The 23,481-nt window shown below is 36.4% G+C and overlaps 1 protein-coding gene across 5 annotated transcripts; it reads left to right on the top strand.

Annotated features, from left to right (window-relative positions):
* Positions 1–1,530: 1,530 nt before the first annotated feature.
* Positions 1,531–23,014, top strand: arap1a (ArfGAP with RhoGAP domain, ankyrin repeat and PH domain 1a). Of its 5 annotated transcripts, none has more exons than XM_051674512.1 (29): positions 1,531–1,574; positions 2,636–2,671; positions 2,935–3,023; positions 3,494–3,595; positions 3,673–3,742; positions 7,707–7,827; positions 7,937–8,133; positions 8,215–8,324; positions 8,778–8,977; positions 9,083–9,168; positions 10,621–10,803; positions 10,914–11,088; positions 11,625–11,732; positions 11,989–12,124; positions 12,218–12,320; positions 12,843–13,017; positions 13,120–13,329; positions 14,465–14,680; positions 14,966–15,071; positions 16,728–16,875; positions 17,159–17,227; positions 17,469–17,552; positions 17,642–17,759; positions 18,661–18,774; positions 19,163–19,293; positions 21,582–21,664; positions 21,753–21,788; positions 22,049–22,112; positions 22,243–23,014. In XM_051674512.1, the coding sequence occupies exons 2-29, from the start codon at positions 2,660–2,662 to the stop codon at positions 22,258–22,260; spliced, it is 3,264 nt and encodes a 1,087-aa protein (XP_051530472.1). In that variant the 5' UTR covers positions 1,531–1,574; positions 2,636–2,659; the 3' UTR covers positions 22,261–23,014. The 5 variants fall into 5 exon arrangements, with proteins under 5 accessions (XP_051530472.1, XP_051530492.1, XP_051530500.1 ...); XM_051674522.1 differs by having other exon boundaries at positions 1,540–1,574; positions 2,938–3,023; XM_051674532.1 differs by lacking the exons at positions 21,582–21,664; positions 21,753–21,788; positions 22,049–22,112; positions 22,243–23,014 and having other exon boundaries at positions 18,661–18,766.
* The last annotated feature ends 467 nt before the right edge of the window (positions 23,015–23,481 follow it).

Below are 23,481 nucleotides of genomic sequence, written 5' to 3'. Positions count from 1 at the left end.
GCGCGCAGCTCTCAGCCAATCATTTGCTGCATGACCGAGCATGCGCAGTATGTTCCTGCGTTTCAGGGAAGTGAGCGGGTTTCTATTACATCAATATTCAACACATTAATAGAAACTTTGTATCAAAGGTTGTCAGTCTTAATGTCCCAGTTAACTGGTTTAACGCTTAAAAAAAAAAAAAAGAAAAGAAAAGAAAAGAAAAAGAAAAACGCCACCAGAATCAGAACTTACTTGCTAAGTTTGTACTGAAAAGGAGCTGAAATGGAGAGTTTCATTCAAGTAACTTAACAAACACACAGTACCACATAAAAATAAAAACTGTAATCGGCATTTAGGTACAAATAGAAGAAAAATTACTTACTAATGCACTGTATGATTCAATGTATAGGCATAGTGCACTGTAAAGGGTTTTAAATATTTGTTGTTCAACTGATAAATTGAACAACAAATATTTAAAACTCTTTACAGTGCACTATGCCTATACATTGAATGTATAGGCATAGTTTTGTTTTGTAGCCACATACTTTTTTACTGATTTAAAGTCTCAACAACCTGCCATGGAAATTGCAATTAATGTGATATGTGGACTTTATTGACTGTAGATTTAAGGGAGCATCTACCAAAAAAAAAAAAAAGAAAGAAAAAAAAAGTATTATTGGTTTGATGGCTAAGAGATGTTAGTGGAACACAGAAGGACAGGGGTGTAGATTCCAGGGGGAGGTACCTCCAGAATCTACCCCCATTACCATGATCAATGGAAACATGGCTAAAAGATTCAAATCAATTGCAGGAGATGTTTGGCACTGTATGGATAAAGATGCAATGGAAGTGAATGGTGACTGAGGCAACATTCTGCCACCTCCAAAAACACCTTTTGTGTTCCACAGGAGAAAAAAGTCATACGGGTTTGGATCACCATGAGGGTAGTAAATGATGGTAGACATTCTATTTTAGGGTCTAATTTGCTCTGCTGCTTTATAACTAGTATGCGTTCTGTATGCACAAAGTCCCGCAACTGCAATCCTAAAAATTAACACTTGTAGTACTATTTAAACTTTGTGGTGATCTGCAACTGTATTTGTACCATGTTCATAATGGCACCCCAGATTTACAATGAAATAGAAAATGTTAGTTTATAGCTCCCATAATTATCTCTACAGCTATAAATATATTGAGTGGTGAGCAATAAGAGGAACTGATGCTTGACCTACAGATGCTACTGTAGAATACATACAGAATTAGTGATAATAAAAGTAATCATTAAATTGAACACATAAAATAAGCATGTAGTAGGCTACCGTATAAAATTATAATATAATATAAAATAATAACATGTGTAAAATATACTGAACATTTTTTGAACATTTGAGGAATTAGAGTTGGTTCTTCAGAAGCTGAACACTGTTAACTGACAACAGCTTAGCTGATGTCAAGAAGTCATTAAACGCCAGTCATTTAACTTCCTCATTTTCCTAATAGAGTTCTCTCTGTGTATGTGGGTGTGGGTGAGTATGTGTTTATAAGTTCTCTGCAATGTACTAGGGCTTGGTTGATTCTGATTTGGCCGCACACAGGTAACTAGATTTCCTTTCTTTATTTTCAACAGTTTAAACAAGTAGCAGTTATAACAGATAGCAGAACCAATGCCATTTTAATAATGTTAATGAGGATGAATGTCAGTACAACATAACCATTTAATTTTTAATTAGGCTTGTTGTTGTGAGAGATGCATGTTTTGTCAGTTGCTCTAAGGTAAACAGTTCAGTATAGTTTACATTTTTCAAACATAATTCCTCTTGTTTTGATATTTGACCGATATCTATTATTATATGTGCATGCTCTTCTAAAAAAGATAGACAGATAAAGCTGTTTTTGTGTGTGTTCATGTGTTTGCATCTTCCTGCGAGTTTTTAAAACTGAGCTTAGTTATTATCTCGGTTTCATGAAGAACACTGATAGAGCTCACTTCCCACAGTTAACCACAGCTAAGAGAGGAGTATTGTTATATGTGTGCTAAAAAAGACTATGTGACTTCTGATATATTTCAAAGGTGTTGTATTTAATTAGGAGACTTCAGAAATGCTGTGAATCAGGTTTGGTGACTATTGCGTTTGTTACAGTAAATTTAAGTAAGGTGGAAGAGATGCTATGTATTTTCTTTATTAAGGTCATAGCCTCACATCGTGCTCATCAATGTCAGGGAAGCAGATCAGGGTTGAGAGTATCAGGGTTATAGGCCAAAAGTTATTACTGGGTTACTGGTTTTTATAATAATGAGTTATTTGGTGATTTGTATAAACTGGGATTAAAATTTATGAATGATCCTAAATACCAAATAAAGGTGAACAGACAGCTTTGTTATAGGGACCCTTTTCATGTGTCTGACTTCCAAAAATATAGGACAAATTTCATGTAAGTTAGAATATACGAAAAGTTTTTAAAAATGGAACTGATCCAGGAAAAGTGAGATGGCTCGGCACCCTATAATTTATAGAAAACATTATCTACTTTTTATGGATGGTAAAGGATTAACTTATATTTGGTTATTTTATTTGTATGAATTTACTTATTTATGTATTGACTAATTTGTAATAATTACCCATAAACTCATTCAAGAGCTCTTTGTCATCCACAGGTGCACACACCTCAGTCCCAGAACATGTCTGTAAAGGTAATCTGTGTATTTGTTGGCAGATATATTTGAAAGTATGTGTATGAGTCTGTATACAGTATATTCTGTGCACTGTTGCACTATTTTATGTTCAAGGAAATGTAAAAGCTTTGTCATATACATTGTACTTAATTTCTAATTTATTCGGATAAATATTTAGATGTTGTCTGATAAATATTCTATCACAAAGTCCTTGCTAATATATTGATTAATTCTTTCATCAACAATTACTAGTGTGTTTGATGTATAAATATTTTTTCTAGCAGGAGGACCTCTTGCGAGACATGCAGAATTGTTTTAACCTTATAAAGGTTGAAGAGAATACAAGAGAATCATTCATTCATAGAGAACGGTGTGTGTTCTGTGGTTAATGTTACCTTTTTGTGTGTGTGTGTGTGTGTGTTTCTGTAGACCTTCTATAGAAGAGAAATTATAATTATTTTATTGTGTCTAATATTAAAGGTAAAGTGTAATTTTAAATAAAAATACTTTCTCCAATCCAACTTAATATGCAGAGACATCTAAAAGAAAGCCATGGATAGCTTGATTTACTTGAAAAGTGTAAACATTGTGGCTCCGTGGCATTATCAAAACATTGCTGTTTGTTTGAAAATCCCAACCATCCAATTGCTCAAACAAATGAAGAAATGGCAGTTTAGGGTGGGACTACCTCTTTTGCCGACCAATGGCAGATGGGGGGAGTGTACAGAAAACTTGTTTGAAAACAGTCATTATTTTTGCAACTGTTTGGTGACGTTAACACAGCAAAAATTGCACCTTTATCTTTAATAGAGTATTTGTTTATTTGTGTGAGTATGTTAGTGATGACAGTATTGATATCCGTTGCACGGAGTTTCCCGATTCCCAAGAGGAGATCCGTAAGATTGTCAGAGCAGGTTGGCTGGAAAAAACTCCTCCAAAAGGGTAAGTGAAAGTTGTGATGTGTAGCATTTTATATTGTAATGCGATAGTTTTATGGGATCTTTTTGTTGGGTTTTCAGAGGGAAGATTTACAAGCGGCGATGGGTGCAGCTGGATTCAGATTATTTGAGATATTTTCAAAACACAAAGGTAAGATCAGTTAATAAAGCAGTCCGTTGGCGGGAGGTGTGGCGCATAAGCTTTTGCTTTACGCAGATGATATTTTATTTATTCGTCTCCGACCCTACTAGATCTATGCCTTGCCTCCACAGAATTATTCATTCCTTTTCTAAGTTCTCGGGATACAGAGTTAATTGGTCTAAATCTGAAGCTTTGGCTCTGACAGCGTAATGGCTTTTCAGTCGGGCGCCTTTCAGTGGCCCAAACAGGGCATTAAGTATTTGGGTATTTTATTCCAAGCAAAATTATGTGATTTAGTCAGAGTTAATTTTGACCCTTTAATAAAAAGGTTTTCGAGTGATGTGGGCAGGTGGGCTTCATTACATTTATCGATGATTGGGAAGGTTAATGTTATTAAAATGAATTTTATTCCAAAATTCAACTACCTACTGTAGTCTCTCCCTGTAGATGTCCTCCTCTCTTATTTCAAGCATTTTGATGACATAGCGAAGTCCTTCATTTGGAATGGTAAACGTCACATTACATTTCAGTAAGCTGCATAGGCCGATTGACAAAGGTGGGCTAGGCCTACCCAAGAATTTGTTTTATTATTATGCATTCGGTCTCAGACATTTGGCTCATTGGTTGCGTCCACCTGAGAGAGCCCCTCCTGGTTTTGTATTGAACAAGAAGTTCTTGCCCCATTTCACCATTGTAAAGCCTTTCTATCAAACTATTCAGAGAAGTTAAGTTGCACCCTGTTATCTCGCATTTGCACTTGGTATGGACAAAAGTGTCCAGAGTGTTTAATTCGGACATTTATTTAAATGTTGCCTCGAGCATATGGCTGAATCCAAAATTATGTATTAATAAGTCCCCTTTCTGCTGGTCAGAGTGGATTGTGAGGGAGGTTAATTCGCTCGGTGACCTACTGTATATGAGAGTGGACTGTTGAGATCTTTTGAAAATTTTATTCAACATTTTGGGATTCCCAGATCTTAGTTCTTTAGGTATTTACAGCTGTGCCACCTGCTCTGTACTATTTTTGGGAGTAGCATACACCCCCCTAAAGCAGCAGACACTCTGGGAGGGTGATTACTGCTTTTGGAAAAGGTCATGAGGCAACAGTGTATTGCTCCCTGCTAATTCAGAGTCTGGGGGACGGAGCTTTAACTTCTATCAAGAGATTATGGGAGAAAGAGGGGTAATAGTGGGGGTTAATTGTTGATTATGTGTATACAGGTGCATCTCAATAAATTAGAATGTCGTGGAAAAGTTCATTTATTTCAGTAATTCAACTCAAATTGTGAAACTCGTGTATTAAATAAATTCAATGCACACAGACTGAAGTAGTTTAAGTCTTTGGTTCTTTTAATTGTGATGATTTTGGCTCACATTTAACAAAAACCCACCAATTCACTATCTCAAAAAATTAGAATACATCATAAGACCAATAAAAAAAACATTTTTAGTGAATTGTTGGCCTTCTGGAAAGTATGTTCATTTACTGTATATGTACTCAATACTTGGTAGGGGCTCCTTTTGCTTTAATTACTGCCTCAATTCGGCATGGCATGGAGGTGATCAGTTTGTGGCACTGCTGAGGTGGTATGGAAGCCCAGGTTTCTTTGACAGTGGCCTTCAGCTCATCTGAATTTTTTGGTCTCTTGTTTCTCATTCTCCTCTTGACAATACCCCATAGATTCTCTATGGGGTTCAGGTCTGGTGAGTTTGCTGGCCAGTCAAGCACACCAACACCATGGTCATTTAACCAACTTTTGGTGCTTTTGGCAGTGTGGGCAGGTGCCAAATCCTGCTGGAAAATGAAATCAGCATCTATAAAAAGCTGGTCAGCAGAAGGAAGCATGAAGTGCTCCAAAATTTCTTGGTAAACGGGTGCAGTGACTTTGGTTTTCAAAAAATACAATGGACCAACACCAGCAGATGACATTGCACCCCAAATCATCACAGACTGTGGAAACTTAACACTGGACTTCAAGCAACTTGGGCTATGAGCTTCTCCACCCTTCCTCCAGACTCTAGGACCTTGGTTTCCAAATGAAATACAAAACTTGCTCTCATCTGAAAAGAGGACTTCGGACCACTGGGCAACAGTCCAGTTTATCTTCTCCTTAGCCCAGGTAAGATGCCTCTGATGTTGTCTGTGGTTCAGGAGTGGCTTAACAAGAGGAATACGACAACTGTAGCCAAATTCCTTGACATGTCTGTGTGTGGTTGATGCCTTAACCCCAGCCTCAGTCCATTCCTTGTGAAGTTCACCCAAATTCTTGAATCGATTTTGCTTGACAATCCTCATAAGGCTGCGGTTCTCTCGGTTGGTTGTGCATGTTTTTCTTCCACACTTTTTCCTTCCACTCAACTTTCTGTTAACATGCTTGGATACAGCACTCTGTGAACAGCCAGCTTCTTTGGCAATGAATGTTTGTGGCTTACCCTCCTTGTGAAGGGTGTCAATGATTGTCTTCTGGACAACTGTCAGATCAGCAGTCTTCCCCATGATTGTGTAGCCTAGTGAACCAAACTGAGAGACCATTTTGAAGGCTCAGGAAACCTTTGCAGGTGTTTTGAGTTGATTAGCTGATTGGCATATCACCATATTCTAATTTTTTGAGATAGTGAATTGGTGGGTTTTTGTTAAATGTGAGCCAAAATCATCACAATTAAAAGAACCAAAGACTTAAACTACTTCAGTCTGTGTGCATTGAATTTATTTAATACACGAGTTTCACAATTTGAGTTGAATTACTGAAATAAATGAACTTTTCCACGACATTCTAATTTATTGAGATGCACCTGTATATGTTTTGTTTTTCTGTGTTTAATATGTGAATCAATAAATAATTGTTAATCAGAAATATGTGACATGACATGAAATAACACTGAAAAGCCAGTAGTGTTGCTATAGTGATCCACTGATTTAGATGGGCCTAGTCTCTGTAATCCAGTGTTGAAACAAACTTAGTTTCGAGATGTATTTCACAAGTTATAGGTCAAATTTTAGCTGATTTAAAAAAAAAAAAAAAAAAAAAAAATTGTTTTGAGGTGCCAGTTTTTGCAATAATGCTACACTATGCTTATTATTTTTAATTATTTAAATTATTGTCATTATTTATTTCAATAACTCAGAGTAAATAAATAAAATTGTCAATAAAACAAACAGTAATAAACAGATTTGAACAGCAAAAAAAAAAAAAAACTAATAATAATAATACAAAAAAAATCATAATAATAATAATAAAATAAAGCAGTCAGTTTTCTCCCATCCATCCATCCATCCATCTATCCATTTTCTCTGTCTCACTTATGAGTGAATGGGTAAAACTCAATTCATAATCTTGAACAGGGACTGAAAATATTCAAAGGAATGAAAACAAAAACCGAAAACAAACGATTTTTTTCTTTGCTAAACATAAACGAAACAAGAAGTCCCTTTTAATTGTTCCAGAGTGAAAACATTATTTTTAAATGTTGGTAACCGGTTAATAACTGGATAATTTGGTTCCCATAATTTTTTTCATGAAACCAAAGTCTAAATGGTTTATTATGGAACATTTTTCTTGAGTGATCTGAGAGTACTGTCATTAAAAAAAAAAAAGAATGTTATTAACCATACTTTAATTTCATTTTAACCCGTTACCAGTTGTAAAGGAGGTTGCGGAACGCTGGAACCGGAACCAAACAATACAGTGTCTGCTCAGAACGAACCGAAATGAGAAAAATTTGTTTTCAGTTCCTGATCTTGAATAACATCAAGATTCTTCTAATCAGATTAAATCTATAGGACCAGATTTCCTAGTTCACCAGACACTTTCCTTTCCTCCAAAAGGGAAATTTCCTCATTATTTGGTTTAATTTACTTTAAGGAATTTGTTTTCCAGCTACTGTGTAAACATTATGCAAATAATGATCAGAATGGGTAGGAGTGGTAGGAGTACTGTACAATAATCTCTCTCTCTCTTCCTCTCAATGATAGGAGATGTACTCTAAAAGGATGGTGTCTCTGGCATGTGTGGATAAGGTGGTCAGTGTTGGAGATTTGCGCTTTGAGCTTCACAGTCAGAGCCGAACTTTTCTGTTCCGAGCGGACAACACTCGTGTGTATTCATCTTACAGTATGTTTTTATATTCAGCCTGTTTCTCATTTACACATATCCGTTTATGTGTGCATCTCTGTCTGTGTTGTCTATGTGTCTACTTTTGCAGAGGAAAGAAATGACTGGGTGTGTTGTCTTGAAAAGCTTCTGAGTGATCACACACATAGTCTGGGGCCCAGAAATCTGTTCTTTAAGAATGGAACTGCGGGTATTAGTTTCGAGGGCTATATGGAGTTGATGTCACCACGCACCATAGTCTACGCACTTATCGGCAGGGACAGGCTGTACCTCTTCAGGAACCGTGAGGTGTGAATCTGAGAGTGGATGTGTGATTTTGTAAATGTCTAGTACTTTTATTTGATATAGTATTTGTGTGTGTTTGTGTAGGAATATTTGCTGGGTGTAGGCATCACTGACATAGACATGCGAATGGCCAGTGTGAAAGACAGAGAAAACAAGCGCTCTTTCACACTTACCACCCCGTATAGAACATTCAGGTAAATGTGTCACCACTTTGAGGGTAATTTTAATACTTTTGGTACAGCTACTTCTGCTTTAAATCAGAAGTCTGCTTTGAGTTTCCACAAGGTGCATCAAAGCAGACCCAAATTTACTGCAAAAATGGTAAGATTTGTTTTTATTTTTATACAGTACATACACTCAACCCATCTTTCATTACTGAGACAAACAATTAGCCTCTCCTGCCTCAAACACTCACAATTGGTTGAGTACATCAGGCTGCTCCAACAAACAGAGCACAAATAGCTACAGTGTTTACACTCTTCGGGGAGATCAACCTATGAATGGCTTACTTATAGTTGTCTCTGCATATTTAGCTTGTATGAGAAAGTATTTTAATGTTGAAAAAATTACATACTTCCCCTTTAAGAAAAACTCAAACTTTAAGCACAACAGGTGCAACATCTCTCTCTCTCTCTCTCTCTTTGTAGTTTTTTGGTAGATTCAGAGAGTGAGAAGACGGTGTGGAGTGACTCTCTTAATGAGTGTGTAAGTCGGTCTCTGTCATGTGATGGAGTGTGTGAGAGTGTGTGGCGTGTGGCAGCAAACCGTGTATGTGCAGACTGCAGGGCCCCTAAGCCTGAGTGGGCTTCAATCAACCTCTGCGTTCTTTTGTGTGAAAAATGTGCAGGTACACACAAATACACACAGATATACAAACATTAACAAGTGACAACTATATCAAGCTTTATTTATCTCTCTGTCCATAAATGTGTTCACATTTATATGATAACAGGTGTGCACAGAAGTTTGGGTCAGAGCGTGTCAAAGGTTCGTAGTCTGAAGCTGGATGAGCGAGTGTGGACGGAAGACCTCATCAGGGTAAAATGAAAAGTGATTGGATGTGCTACCAGAGTCCAGCAGCCTATAGAGCTGTTCAGCCGTGACGTCAATTTGTAGACAAACCCAGAAGTCTAATTTGTCATGGGTTCCCTCTGAATTTTCCTATGGGGTTTTTTAACTTATGAGTAAAATAAGGTCTGTGGTAAACATTACTTGACCGTACATGGATGTTTTGTTCTACAACATTCAGCTTCAAAATTCACGTTCACATAACAATTCATGAGTTAAGCAAGTGTGTAATTTATGTTGTAGAACAAAACGGCCATGTATCATGAAGAAATGTTTACCTCTGACCTTATTGTACTCATAAGCAGGGGCGCATTAATGCACAGGCTTTTACGGGTTGAAGCCCAGGGGCCTAAAGCTGCCATATTGGGCCCATGGTTGTTGACATGGTGATAGTCCGCAAGCGTTAAAGGCATCCTTTTAGTGCTTGTTCATTGCACAGCAGTTGCAACAATTAGCAACATACTTTTTTAAAAACACGGTGGCTTCAAAAACTCACGTTTGGGTTTTTACTGTGTGTGATTTATGTTGTAGAATAAAAAGGTCAAAGTATTTTAAAGTACTGTTTACCACAGACCTTATTTAACTCATATTTCCAAAACCCACAGGAAAAGGGCCATCTCTACCGAGGGAACTCGTGGTTTGAAAATGCTGATTCTCTTCTGGGTTTTTGAACTTTAAAGGAATGCTCTGGGTTCAACACAAGTTAAGCTCAATCGACAGCATTTGTGGCATAATGTTGATTACCACAAAAATTAGTTTCGACTTGCCCCTCCTTTTCTTTAAAAAAAGCAAAAATCTGGGTTTCAGTGAGGCACTTACAATGAAAGTGAATTTGGCCAATTTTTGGAGGGTTTAAACACAGAAATGTAATGCTTATAATTTGATAAAAACACTTGCATTAATTCTTTTGTTAAAACTTAATTAAAACTATTATTTGAGCTGAAAAGTTGTTTAAATTGTCATTTTTACAGTTGTTCTAGCATTTGTTTGTTGACATTACATCATCATGGTAACAAAGTTGTAAAATTGGCTATAACTTTACACAGAAAAGGTTAGTAAGTGATTTTATCTCACTAAAATCATTTTACACGCATATCCTTTATGTTTTGTGTTTATACTTTTGAGTATTTTAATGTTCAGAAATTGGCCCCATTCACTTCTATTGGAAGTGCCTCACTGGAACCAAGATTCTTTGCTTTTTTTTTAATAATCAATATTATGCCACAAATGCTGTCGATTGAGCTCAACTTGTATTGACACATTCCTTTAACCGGAACAGCTGTAACATCACTGTTCTCTTTAAATGAGAGTTAAATTCATTGTTATGCCTGTCTAATTCACTAATACAACTCTTACAATGTGTCGTCAGAAGTTTTGAATGTAAGAATGTAAATTTTGTATAATTTTATCACATGTTGGCAGGTTTTCTTGCTGTTGGGCAACGCTAAAGCAAATCAGTTCTGGGGAGCAAATGTTCCCCCGAGTGAGAGTCTTTGTATGAACGCAAGCAACGAGCAGCGTCTCCAACACATCACCGCAAAATACCAGCATGGAAAATATCGCAAATATCACACACTCTTTGGCCAGCAGGAGGCGCTAAACAAAGTCAGTCAAATACAGTACCAAATTTTAAATAAATTACAAAAAATGTACATGAAATGAATGTTCTTCTCTCTTTCTTAAATTTTAAAATTCTGTTTGTCTGGTTTTCTTAGGCTCTGTGTTCAGCAGTGCAGTCTGATGATTTGTTGGAGACTCTCTCACTGCTGCACTGCGGGGCAGATGTCAATTGCCACACTGGTGTCCCAGAATTTCCTTCTCCACTGACTCTGGCCAAACACAGTGGTCAAACAACACAAGTGGAGCTACTTACTCAGAACCTGAAAACAGGTGCAGAAATACACAAAGAAAGTGTTTTCTCTTGAAGAACCTTGAACAGTACACACACATTGACAATACACTGTGTGTGAGTGTGTGTGTGTAAAGGGGAGAATAATTAAAGAATAATGGGCCTTAAAGAAACACAAGCAGAAGGAGTTTGTGTAATTTCTGTGTAAAAACATGAATTGTTGTTTTCAATTCACCGGGACAGTTTCCGTTCTAATGGATGATTATGTATGGTTTATGAATGAATTAATTGCACAGAATTGTGTTCTGCTCATCTTTTCTGAATAAGGCCCAATTTGTTTTGCAGTGCTTCTGCATTTTATTGCACTATTTATTTTTCCTGTTATAATGTAAACATTTAAAAAGGCAATCCTTTTTGAGACTCTTTACTGTCATTCTTCACTGTTACTGTCAGTACTGTAAGACATGGCTTTAACAGCTTTAAACAGAGACATATAGATAGCAGGAAGGAGAGTGTGGATGTCTGTATGAGCTCAGCATTTGTTTGTAATGTAAACTCTTTTTTGGGTCTTTAACAGAGTCTTCTGGGTCAGTGGTTAAAGATGAATCTATTCGATTTCAATGTGGCTACCTTTTTAAGACTGCCTCATCAGCTCGGCCAATCACAGACCACAAAAGCAAAGCAAGTGGGTGAAGCCCTCATGTCTTATTGGTTTAGTAGTTTGCAGAGTGATGATTGGTCAGTAAATCCCAATGATTCGTACATTTTCAACTCCCCATTTGCACATTTTGAAAATGTTTTTATGTAAAAATTAATCATTGTTTTGATTTCAGTACATCTACCTTTTATAGTGATTTCATTCAAAAAGTTTTCTATGGAAAAAAAAAAAAGGGTTGATCATTTGTATATTAAACCTTACGCTATTGAGGTGAATATTCTAGATTTTTCTCAGCGTTGGTGTTCTGTTGGTGACGGAGTGTTTAGCTACTATAAGAATGAACAGAGCAACAGCAGGTGTGGTGGCATGAAGACCAGTGAAATCATCTGCTTGTCTGTCAACAGTCCAGGGAATCACAGGTAACCCTGACCTTTAACCCTGAGAGAATTTATTTCTGCAGATTAGTCCATTTATGTGCCATATTTACAGTTTCCTTTCTGATTTACTGGCAGCTATGAGCACACCTTTGAGCTGTACTCCGAGGAGGGGCGAGTCTACCTGTTTGGAGCAGATGACGTCAGCATTGTCAGGAACTGGATCAGGGCTTTTGCTATGGTAACCAACTTGTATAATTAAGAGGTGGTTTATTCAGCTATTAGTCAGTATTTGAGGTTCTTGGCTCAGGCTGCTGTGACGAGACAGGAGAGGAATGAGGATCTAAATGCAGCCTTTAATAAAACAAAAGTAAACCAGGTAACTCAGAACATAATGAAACAAAACACAGGGAACAAAAGCACAGCATAATACAGATGAAGACTGATAAAAACCCCCCAAAATAACAAACACCCCACACACCATGAAGAAACTACAAAACAGGAACTAAACCAGAATTTCAACAAAAGTCAAAACAAACAACAGGGAATATGTGACAGCTACCCCCAAAAATGTATCAACATTTAAAAAAATGAAAGCTTGGATAAGTTTAATACTCTACAGATCACTCAATGTCATTTATTTGTCAGTCCAGTTAAAGTTTTTGTTACATTTAAAGTCTTAGCAGATGGTAAATATTATTACTATTATATTAGTTAAAAGTATGGATCCACATCACTTTTTTTCTCTTATCTCTCCATTCAGGCTGTACTGCCTCCTGCATTGTTTGACGTATGTGGACCCTGTGATCGTCTGGGCCGCCTGCGCTGTGCTGAAGGCAGCCATGGGATTGGTTGGTTTTGCTTGAGTGGCTTTAGACTGCATGTGTTACTGGAGGAAACTGTACAAACAATTGACCTGCGCAAATTACTCACACTCAGTGAGTTAGAGCACACACATACACAATCATGTGCTGTTCGCTCATAGGCTGTTTGTAAATGTGAGTGTTTATATGTATTTATATGTGTTTGTGTGTGTATAGCTCTCTCTGACAGTGCTGGCTCTATGGTGCTGGTGTGGAGAGGTGGACCCATGCATTTACTGGCTGATCGTAGGCCTCATTTTGTGGGCTGGCAGACCTGCATTCAACAGAAATCTGGTGCTGGAGATCAGTCACTATACCAACAGCAGCTCACTGAGGTTGGGGTCCCTGTGACCATTGAACGCTGCCTGGACCATGTGACACGTTATGGTATACCTACACACATACTCACACACACACAACACTCCCATTTTCTCATTGGATGATGCCACAGTTTTGCCAATACAGACAATGCCAAAGCAAGTTTCATTCAAAAAAATTTCAAATGATCCCTTCTATTTTTTAAAGAAAAAGTCTTGGTTACAGTGAGGCACTTACAATGGAAGTGAAAGGGGCCAATTCGTAAACAATAAAATACTCACTGTTTCAAAAGTATAGGCACAAGATGTAAACCATATGTGTGTCACTCTGATTTTATTGTGTTAAAATCGCTTGCTAACCTTTTCTGTGTAAAGTTATATGCAATTTTACAACTTTGCTGCCATGACGACGTACTCTAACACTATAAGCCCTAAAACGACTGTAAAACAATGATTTTAATAACTTTACAGCTCAAATAATAAAGTTTTAACAGAAAAATGTATGTAAGTGTTTTTATAAAATTATAAGTTTCACATTCCTACCTTTTTATACCCTCCAAAAATTGGTCCCATTCACTTCCATTTTGAGTGCCTCACTGTAACCTACATTTTTTTTTTTTTTTTTTTTAAATAAAGAAAAGGAGGGATAAGTATAAATATTTTTTTTAGTGGTAATCAATATTATGCCACTAATGCTGTTGATTGAGCTTGACTTTTATTGAACTTGGAATATTCCTTTAATTATTGTGAAGTCAGTAGACAAGCTACCAACAGGGGTGAACAAATTGCATGTTGCATTACCCATAATCCAGGAGTAAAATAATACATTTAAATTGACTGAAAACTACAAACTTTTTCCATTTTTATATCAGAAGTTAAATTACTTTTTTATTTTCAGCATGTGCTATTGAGTAGAATTGAAACAACTGTGTAAATAATTTCATGTTTCCCCAGAAAATCAAATTTTTCTATTACAGAACTCTAAAATATACAGTTTAAAGCTCTGGTGGTTGATCCACTGATGAAGTAGCTGATTGGTTTGTTCAGTCTAGGTAGCTGATTGGTTTTTACCCAAACTTCTTAAAATGTAATGATTATTTCCCAAAGGTGGGAAACTATAGTATATATTTACAAGAAGGTATAATGATTGCCGAATCTGCATATATACACAAAACACAAGCTTTATGTTATCATATTTCTTTCAGGATTGTTGTCTTCAGGAATCTACCGGAAGAGTGGCACTAACTCTCACATTACGAGACTACTGGAGAGGTTTGAAAGTGATGCACGAAGTGTTACATGGAGTGAGTCAGACTATTCTGTGGATGATGTAGCGAACACACTAAAACGATTTCTCAGGGAGGTCAAGGACGGAGTGTTTAACGGACAACAGAACAGTGAGAATTGGCTCAAAGCTGCAGGTGAATAGCAATTTAAATGTTGAAAATAATGAAAATGAGCTGTTTGGTTGTAGTATGGATTATGCTCACAGAACAAATAATGCAATAAAATTAATTATCTATTTACTGTATATGATATTTACCATTATATAATTTTACATATTACATTAGGTGATTTAATAATATTGATGATATTTTTATATTTTTATACTTTATATTTTAATTATATTTTTACTCAGGTGAGTTTAGGTTAGATATTTATTTTATTATTCTATTCATTTATAGCTCATTATTAACTATTTTTAGGTCTAGAGGACGCAAGTGAGAGGCTTAAAAAATACCAGATTCTCCTCTCAAACCTACCAGATGTCAACAGAGAAACACTCAGAGTCCTCATACACCACCTGCTTTGGTAAAGTGCTAGAAGACTTCTGGCATCTGTCTGTGCAATTACCTCTGAGCAGCTCTAACTCTAGACAGCAGTATTTTAAAGGGCTCATTACATACTCTTTTTTTTAAATAATTGTATTATCTACCCTGAGGTCCACTGAATGTTAGTAAAAACATTTTGGCACTAAAACTGTCATAATTTAGTAATATATGATCATTTTCCACCCTGTCCCTGCTTGGTGTAATGGGGTAAAATGGAAAGGAGGAGGCGAGAACCGGACGAAGCATCAAAGTAATATTTAATTAAACAAAAACACACAAACATAAACACATACAGGGCAGCTGCCTGTAGCTCTCTCTCTCCCAAACTGCTGCCTCCGGCGGCCTTTATCCCTCTGGTCGGCTTGATTAGCCTGATTAGGGGCCGGGCGTGCATCATCACGGCCCGGCCCGGCCCTCCCCCTTGCCACACTCGGTTTTGGCCTCAGCGCCTCCTTTAAACTTGAATGTAAATGCCCACTTTTATGATTGGCTAACATTATGCAGCCCCTCGAATGCAGCCATATTTGAAACTTAATTCGAAGAGAATGAACAAGCTCCACAACATTATAAAACTACATGTCAGGGTTTACACATAACGCACATTGCATATGAATATATTAAACTGTTCATTCAAGCACAAATGTTAACACTCAGCACCATAAACTATCAAACAATCATGACATTTAAAATATTCATGAATGAAACTGTTTACTTACGGTTTTGTGATTGGGTCCAATACTATTTTTAACTGCCCTATCCTTTAATAACAGTTCCTTTGTCAAGCTTGAATTGCATTATGACTAATAATATTTAATGGTTTAACTGGTTTACAAGCAGTCAACACTGATATGAGCTGAAAACCCCCCCGCACATACATAGTCCAAAGCATGGTGAAACAAGATGCGCACACATACAGTATCATCCTGCACTGATGCACACACCGCCGGAAATGCATCAAAATGATTAATGACGCCCATCTAGTGCATGTTTACATACACCAACAATTAGAAATAGCACAGATAGGCACAAAAACGCATCCAGGACGTGTTTGTGCTCAAAACAGCATGACACAGAGTAGCAGAATGGGGTCTCCTTTTTAGAGTTAGAGTAACTTGACACTGCATCTTTTAAAAGTGGCACGAGATACATGACAACGGTCAAAACATCTGTCTATTGCATGTTTATATACAAAAATAATTTAGAATAGTCCAGATGGGTCCCCTTTGGGGTTCAGAAATAGTTAGGCCACACTAGGCCTGTTTGTCTTACTCTCTCTCTCTGAGTACAAACTGAGCACCAGTGGGTGGGGCCAAGGGTGCGATGATGTAAAGTAAGAATTGATGTTATTGCTGCAGAGGCGGTCATGAACTAATGGGCCCCTGGTGATGTAGGGAAGTCACGTGAGTAGAGAACGAGGCGTTTTTGCAGCTTGGTTTCAGTAAATGCTTTTATTGCACTGGGGATTAAGTTTTGTATTCTGAAAAGTACAGTATGTTTTTATTGTAGAATGACCTCTTATATGTCAAAATATCAAGGAAAATTTGATTCCTATTGACATGACCCCTTTAAAATAATTTATAGTTATTGTAAGTGGTGTAAACATGCTTGTTTCCTGCAATTTTCTGCTTTTTCTTAGTGTGCAGCACCTGTCCGATGAAAATCACATGACAATACGGAATCTTGGTATCGTATTTGGTCCAACGCTCTTTCAGACAGATGGAACCGATACCAAACCATCACAGGTGGTGGAGGAACTAATCCAAAACTATTGCAGTATTTTTAATGTGAGTCTTAGAGATAGGACTGCAGGGTTACCCTCCATTACCAGTAATTAATTTTGTCAATTTGCATGTTATTGCTAAATTTGTTTTAATAATAATAATGATAAAACAGATATATTATTTTTGCTGTTTATTACATTCTTTGATTGTTGATTAATGGATTAATTAGGTTACATAAATTACTTTGGATCAACAGATACACAAATGAAGTAATAAACAGAGTATTAATCAAATGCTGTTAATCGTTAAACTAAAGAATGCTGATAAATTAATGATTCTATCGCAGGTCTTGGAGTCTGATATTCAGAGGCAGCTCGATATGATGTCTGTCATCCTGAATAAACATAAATCTCAGGTCAGAGTTCAGAGGACATGGGCATCTAAAATATGAAGTTAATCGTGCTTTTAATACATTTTTTTATTGCTGTAATTCTTTTTTACATAAAGATATATCTACCAAAAGAGCATTCATTGAGCTCCCACTTTTGATGTATTATTACTGATATTACTGTATTTCAGAGGTCTTTGGTGTCCGTAAATGGCATTATTGTGTTTTAGATGTCTGTAATATTAATCGCGACGTAATTGTGTTACAGAGGCCCATGAATCGAACTCCATTGAGCACCATTTGTGGTGTTTACCTGCAGGAGATAAAAGAGGGGGCAGAGGTGCTCATTCAGGTGGAGATTTAATCTTATCCCAAATTAAAATGTATCTGCACTTCTCAGTTAGTACAGATTAGGTCTTTCGGTTTGTGTGTGTGTGTTAGGTTGGGGTGGATATGACAGCAGTCAAATTGGTTTCTATGGTTTTGGAGCTTAAAGGAATTCAACAGGCAGATGAGGAGTTCTGGAGCTGCTATGAGATTCTAGAGAGAGAGGAAATGGGTGAGGTTTGATCACTCTCATTTGACCCTTTAATGCATCCCATTGTGGATGTGTCAGCACATGACCATGTAATGAAATTAGAAAATTGTACATGTATGATACATTATATCAATAATTTTTCACAAGTTTTTTTTTAATTATTAAGCAAGCAAGTTTCTTAAGCATTTTATTATTTTGTAATAATTGTAATGTTTTTGTTGTTTCCCTGATTGATTTATTCTGGCTTTTATCTGCATAGTTACATGTTTTCTGGCATCCCCACTTAGTCCTCATGTTAAAGGGATAGTTCACCCAAAAAGAAAAATTCTATCATCATTTACTCACCCTCATGCCATGCCAGATGTGTATGACTTTCTTTCTTCTTCCGAACACAAATTAAGATTATTAGAAGAATATCTCAGCTCTGAAGGTCCATACAATGCAAGTGAATGGTGACCAAATCTTTAAACTCAAAATGCACAAAGGCAGCATAAAAGTAATCCACATGACTCCATTGGTTCAGGAGAAGAAAGAAAGTCGTACACATCTGGGGTGGCACGAGGGTGAGTAAAAGTTTACATTTTTGGGTGAACTATCTCTGCAACAGATTCCAAATCCAAATGTTAAACCTCACCTCTAGATGTTTTTTTTTTATTTATTTTTTTTTATTAAGTTTTTTTTGCAAAAAAAAAATAAATAAAAAAAATAAATAAAATAAACTGGCCATGAAACTGCTAAAGTAGACATGAGTGGTTCAAATTAAAGCTGCATTTTACACTTATAGTCATTGTTTGTTTGATTTCAGGTTTATGTATTTATATATGATGTATTACAAAACAAGAACATGGTATCAATAGCATGTAGTTGATTTAATTTATTTATGGGATTCTGATAAGTAGGGTGTTACTTTATTTTATAATAGAGCGAACTCTACATCACCAGGAAAAAGTGCTGCCACTCTATTTCTCACTTGGCACACACTGCCACCTGCTGATCAAGAAGAATCAGTATGTCACCAGCATCATGAGGTACCTGGGTATGTCTCAATACATAAACACAAACTCTGAAGATCCAGTACATCATAAAATTAACTATCTGATAGCATTCCATTTTTTCAACAACAGTGAGATTGGTGGAAAAGTTGTTTACACTGTTAATATATGTTTACATTTGACTTGATCCAGTCTAAGCCTTTAATCAATATGAAACATGTATACCTGAAGAATTGGACCCCAAGACATAAACCAAGCAACAAAGTGTACATTGAGCAGCTAGAGAACCCCCAGACTTATACTACCATTTTACAACTGGAAAGCTTAAACATCTGCAATAAAATTAAAAGTTTCAGTTATTCTTAATAATATTGTATTAACATTGCTAATGTTTTTAGCAACAGTGAAACTTATGTTTATGTGTATGTGCAGAGAATAAGAAGAATGTGAGTAAGAGTGGCCTGCTGCGCATTTGTGAGGTTAAAAGTGAACGCAGCCGTAGCTTCAGCAGTCGTCACTGTGAGCTTTCTGGCACCACTTTCAGACTGTACAGAGAACTACAGGTATGTATGTGTGCATGTGTTTGTAAATCGTAAAAAACAAGTACTCCTCGCTGTAGACTGTAGCGCGATTACGTAGTGGATCTAATCCCATGCGTATTTGATTTTAATGACATATTCGATGTTTTAATGCGCATGCATTCACATTTTAATGTTTTGTTTTATTACGTAGCATTTATTATGTAGCGTACTTAACGGTCATTAATACAGTATATATTCATATACAGGGTTGGGAGGGTTACTTTTGAAATTTATTCCACTACAGATTACAGAATACATGCTGTAAAATGTAATTTGTAATATGTTCCGTTAGATTACTCAAGGTCAGTAACGTATTCTAAATACTTTGGATTACTTCTTCAGCACTAGTAGATTTTTTCACTTGTTTTGACTATAAAAACTCTGCCAGTACAGTAAGACAAAATACACGTTAAAAATACATTCTCTGAAAAACCTAAATATCTTATGCAGTGTTGTTTCTAAAACAAGATAAATCAAATTGATCTTGTTTTAAGGATTTTTAGATAATTTTACAGGAAAACAAAACAATTTTTTTTTATCAAGAATACAATTTTTGCCCTAATATCAAAGGCCTTTCTAGAAAAAAAGAAATTATGATCTAATGTGAATTTTCTTGATAAAAAAAATATGATCGTGCCTGGTAACGTGCATGTAAAATGGCTAGAAATAGCATTTTAGCTTAGCGTAAAGCTGACAATTTACACAAGGTTTATTTCTATTTCTTCTGCTCCAAACTTACTTCAAACTTACTTCTCTGTCTGCTTGTATGAATGTAACACATCATAAGAAAGTGTTTCACCGCTGTTTAAATGCACTTTGGATCGCATCATTTATATGTATAAATGTTTTCCATCTGAAAGGACTAAATATTAAATGAAATAAATGACAATAAAATGCAAAGTAATCTCTTCAGTAATCAAAATGCTTTTTGAATGTAACTGTATTCTAATTACCAATGATTTAAATTGTAACTGTAGTGGAATACAGTTACTTATATTTTGTATTTTAAATACGTAATCCTGTAACATGTATTCCGTTACTCCCCAACCCTGTTCATATAACACACACACACACACACACAAACTTGTTTTTATATCATTGTGGGGACTCTCCATAGACTTCCATTCAATTTATGGATTTTATACAGATTTAACAATAATTTCTATCCCCTAACCCTAACCCTACCCCTACACCGAACCCTCACAGAAACCTTTTTGCATTTTTACATTTTCAAAAAAAAAAAAAAACCATTGTTTAGTATGTTTAATAAGCCATTTCCCTTGTGGGGACAGCTGGCTGGTTCTCACAAGGTAGGTGATCTCAGGTTTTACTATCCTTGTGGGGACATTTGGTCTCCACAATGTAGTATAAACATGTACACACACACACACACACACACACACACACACACACACACACACACACACACACACACACTTATATACAGTATTAGGGCTGCACAATTAATTAAATTAAAATCGTGGTATGACATTTTGTGATTATTTAACCGCAAACGGTACGATGAATTAAGTAAATTAATAGATAAATCAAGCTGTTTGCTTCAAAGTCTATTCACGCTTCTCTGTCCTGTATTGTGTATAAGCATTATTACAGTGTATTCAGAGCAGTTCTGTGCTCCACAACTCCATCTCGTGTTCAGATGTGCTCCATTCGGTTCCATGTGCTGAGTGCACCATTTTTAAAGCGATCCAGATTCACTTTTGCATACTTCAAAGTATGTTTGACCACTACATGTTAATATACAAATACAAATAATTCACCCCATGGCATTTATGCACAATGGAGGAGATGTTAAAATGAGGAGCACATTATAGTGAGGAGTATATTGCTTAATTTATATATTTGTTTTCTGTAGGTGAAGAGGAAAAACAAGGAAAAGTAATTTACTAATCCAAGCTTTTAAACGCTAAGCTATATTAAACAAACGTCTCTGTGTAATACTTTAATACTAATAATAATGTACTCAGTGTAACCAAAAACCAAAAAAAAACAAAAACAAAACATCCACTACGTCACCAAAATCCACTACGCAGAGGATTAGATCCACTATGTCATCGCACTACAGTCTGCAGCGAGGACCCTCTCTAAAAAAACAGCAGGAGTATACATAGCAGCCGTGCTTAATATTTGAGCATTTTGAATAAAAGTAACACATGCATGAACAAATCTCATTGACAGGCTAAATGAGTGAATAACTAAAGAGAATGAATTCATGTTTAATCTCTAAAAAATGGGTTTGGTTGTTTCAGTGTTCTCAGTGTGAGAAGGAGTGGCCAGTCAAAGAGCTGAAGCTCTACCATGGTTACCGGAGCAAACTGCATTCACCCACACTGTAATGGAAACAGAAACACATCAATATCTACACAAAAGCACACACATAAATATCATTTGTGATGTGTGGTACTTTGTTTTCTTTAAAGGTGGGGACTAACGCTGGTGCATGACAAGCAGCAGTGGTGAGTTTGTTGGTTTAGACTATAGAATATACATAGTCTGTAGAGTTCATTTTTGTCCCAAACCCATCTGTTAATCTGTAAATGATCTGCCAGGTGTGTTAATGAGCTGTCAAGATGGAGTCAGCATTAGTGATGAATCCCCTGATCTGTGCATGGTGAGGCAGTGTCATGTTGTTGCATGATCCTGCCAGCTGAAACCCTGCCCACTCATCATGTACCTGCCCACTTTTATCTATCTGTCTCTTAATCTTTTTCCTCAGGTATCTGTGCTGTGAGAATGAAGATGAGTTGGTAGAGTGGACAGCCACTTTTTTCAGCATTCAGGTATTACATTTGTCACATCATTCTATGCACTGGCTTATTTATTTGAATTCTGCACATTGTATGATTAAAATATACAAGTACAAACTTTTTTTAATTTAAACAGTCATAGAAGGTTTTATTTCTCTCATAGCATAATGGTGACATCTAGCCCCCTCTACTGGTGAAGCAACCTCAAAGCAATTGATGAGTTGGATAACAGCCATCACCAGTTTTTTACCTCATACAGTTGTAATTTGAAAATCATTTATATCACAGTGTATATCCATCCATCCATCCATCCACCTGTCTGTCCACAGTAAATAACTAATTACTCTGATTTCTAAACTAACTTTACGATCATTATCCTCATAATGAACAAATGTGTTCTTGAGGGCCCCTTTTGACCAAAAATGGCACCTATTGAAGTAGGCTTTATGAAAGTAAAAATTCAAATTTGTTATGACCTGAAAACTGCAATATACTTTGAAAGTGTAACTTACCAGTTTTGCTTTGCATCTGTCAGTATATTCAAGGTTACTTCAAAGTTAGAGATACTTTCTGTTGACAAGGAGAGAATGCTTCAAACTTGACCCGTTTACACTGTGCCTGTCATTGTATTGGAAGTTTTTTTTCAAAGAGTGTAACTGGTTGATTCTCCACACCCACTGCCCACTGAGCTCTGTTATCATCTTTGACTTTTTCACTCTCTCACTTCTAATATTCTTGTGTTCTCGACTTTCATCATAACAGTTTCTTTTATTTATGTGATATAATTGATGATTGATTTTATGTTGTCATCTTAACGAGACGCACCTTTCCAAAACCACGCTTTGTATTTGCACTTTGTACGCTTTGTGTTTGTGCTTTGTACACTCAAAAGATAAATATTCTCTTTTCATGTGAAGAAATTAAAAGGAATAGTTCACCCTAAAATGAACATTTTGTCTTTATTTACTCACCCTCACTCACTCTCATACAGTATGAGTCCATGCAAATATGTTTTACACATTTCATCAGATTTGATGCCAGTGAAAATTGGCCACATCGCACTGACATCATGCCGTCATTTATGTTAAACCTGATGTCTTAAGGCGCCACATTTGAATGGACACATTCAATGCATATGAGATTTAAGGGCTACAGCCGAGGGCAAGATTTTCAGTGAATAATGACTTAAATTTAGGTCTGTTCCTCACACAAAGCTGTCATATGGCCACTTGCGGGTGACGTTTTCAGGGTTTTTCCTGCATTGAAAATTCTGTGCAGTCGTGCAACTCGGAGCTGCTGCTGAAGCAAACGTAATTGTATTCATCTGACTTTCAGCACTTTAAAGCACTAAATATGCCTCTCTCATAACTTACACGTGCATTTGCGGGGCAAATGAAGCATG

The sequence above is a fragment of the Myxocyprinus asiaticus genome, chromosome 3 (genome assembly GCF_019703515.2).
Source record: "Myxocyprinus asiaticus isolate MX2 ecotype Aquarium Trade chromosome 3, UBuf_Myxa_2, whole genome shotgun sequence".
In the NCBI taxonomy this organism is placed as follows: Eukaryota; Metazoa; Chordata; class Actinopteri; order Cypriniformes; family Catostomidae; genus Myxocyprinus; species Myxocyprinus asiaticus.
This window is presented reverse-complemented; position numbering and strand designations above follow the sequence as displayed.

Coding starts and splice junctions, on each gene's coding strand:
- arap1a (XM_051674512.1), top strand. Junction 7,828..7,936: donor GTTCCGAGCGGACAACACTC/GTGTGTATTCAT, acceptor CTACTTTTGCAG/AGGAAAGAAATGACTGGGTG. Junction 15,072..16,727: donor CTCATACACCACCTGCTTTG/GTAAAGTGCTAG, acceptor GCTTTTTCTTAG/TGTGCAGCACCTGTCCGATG.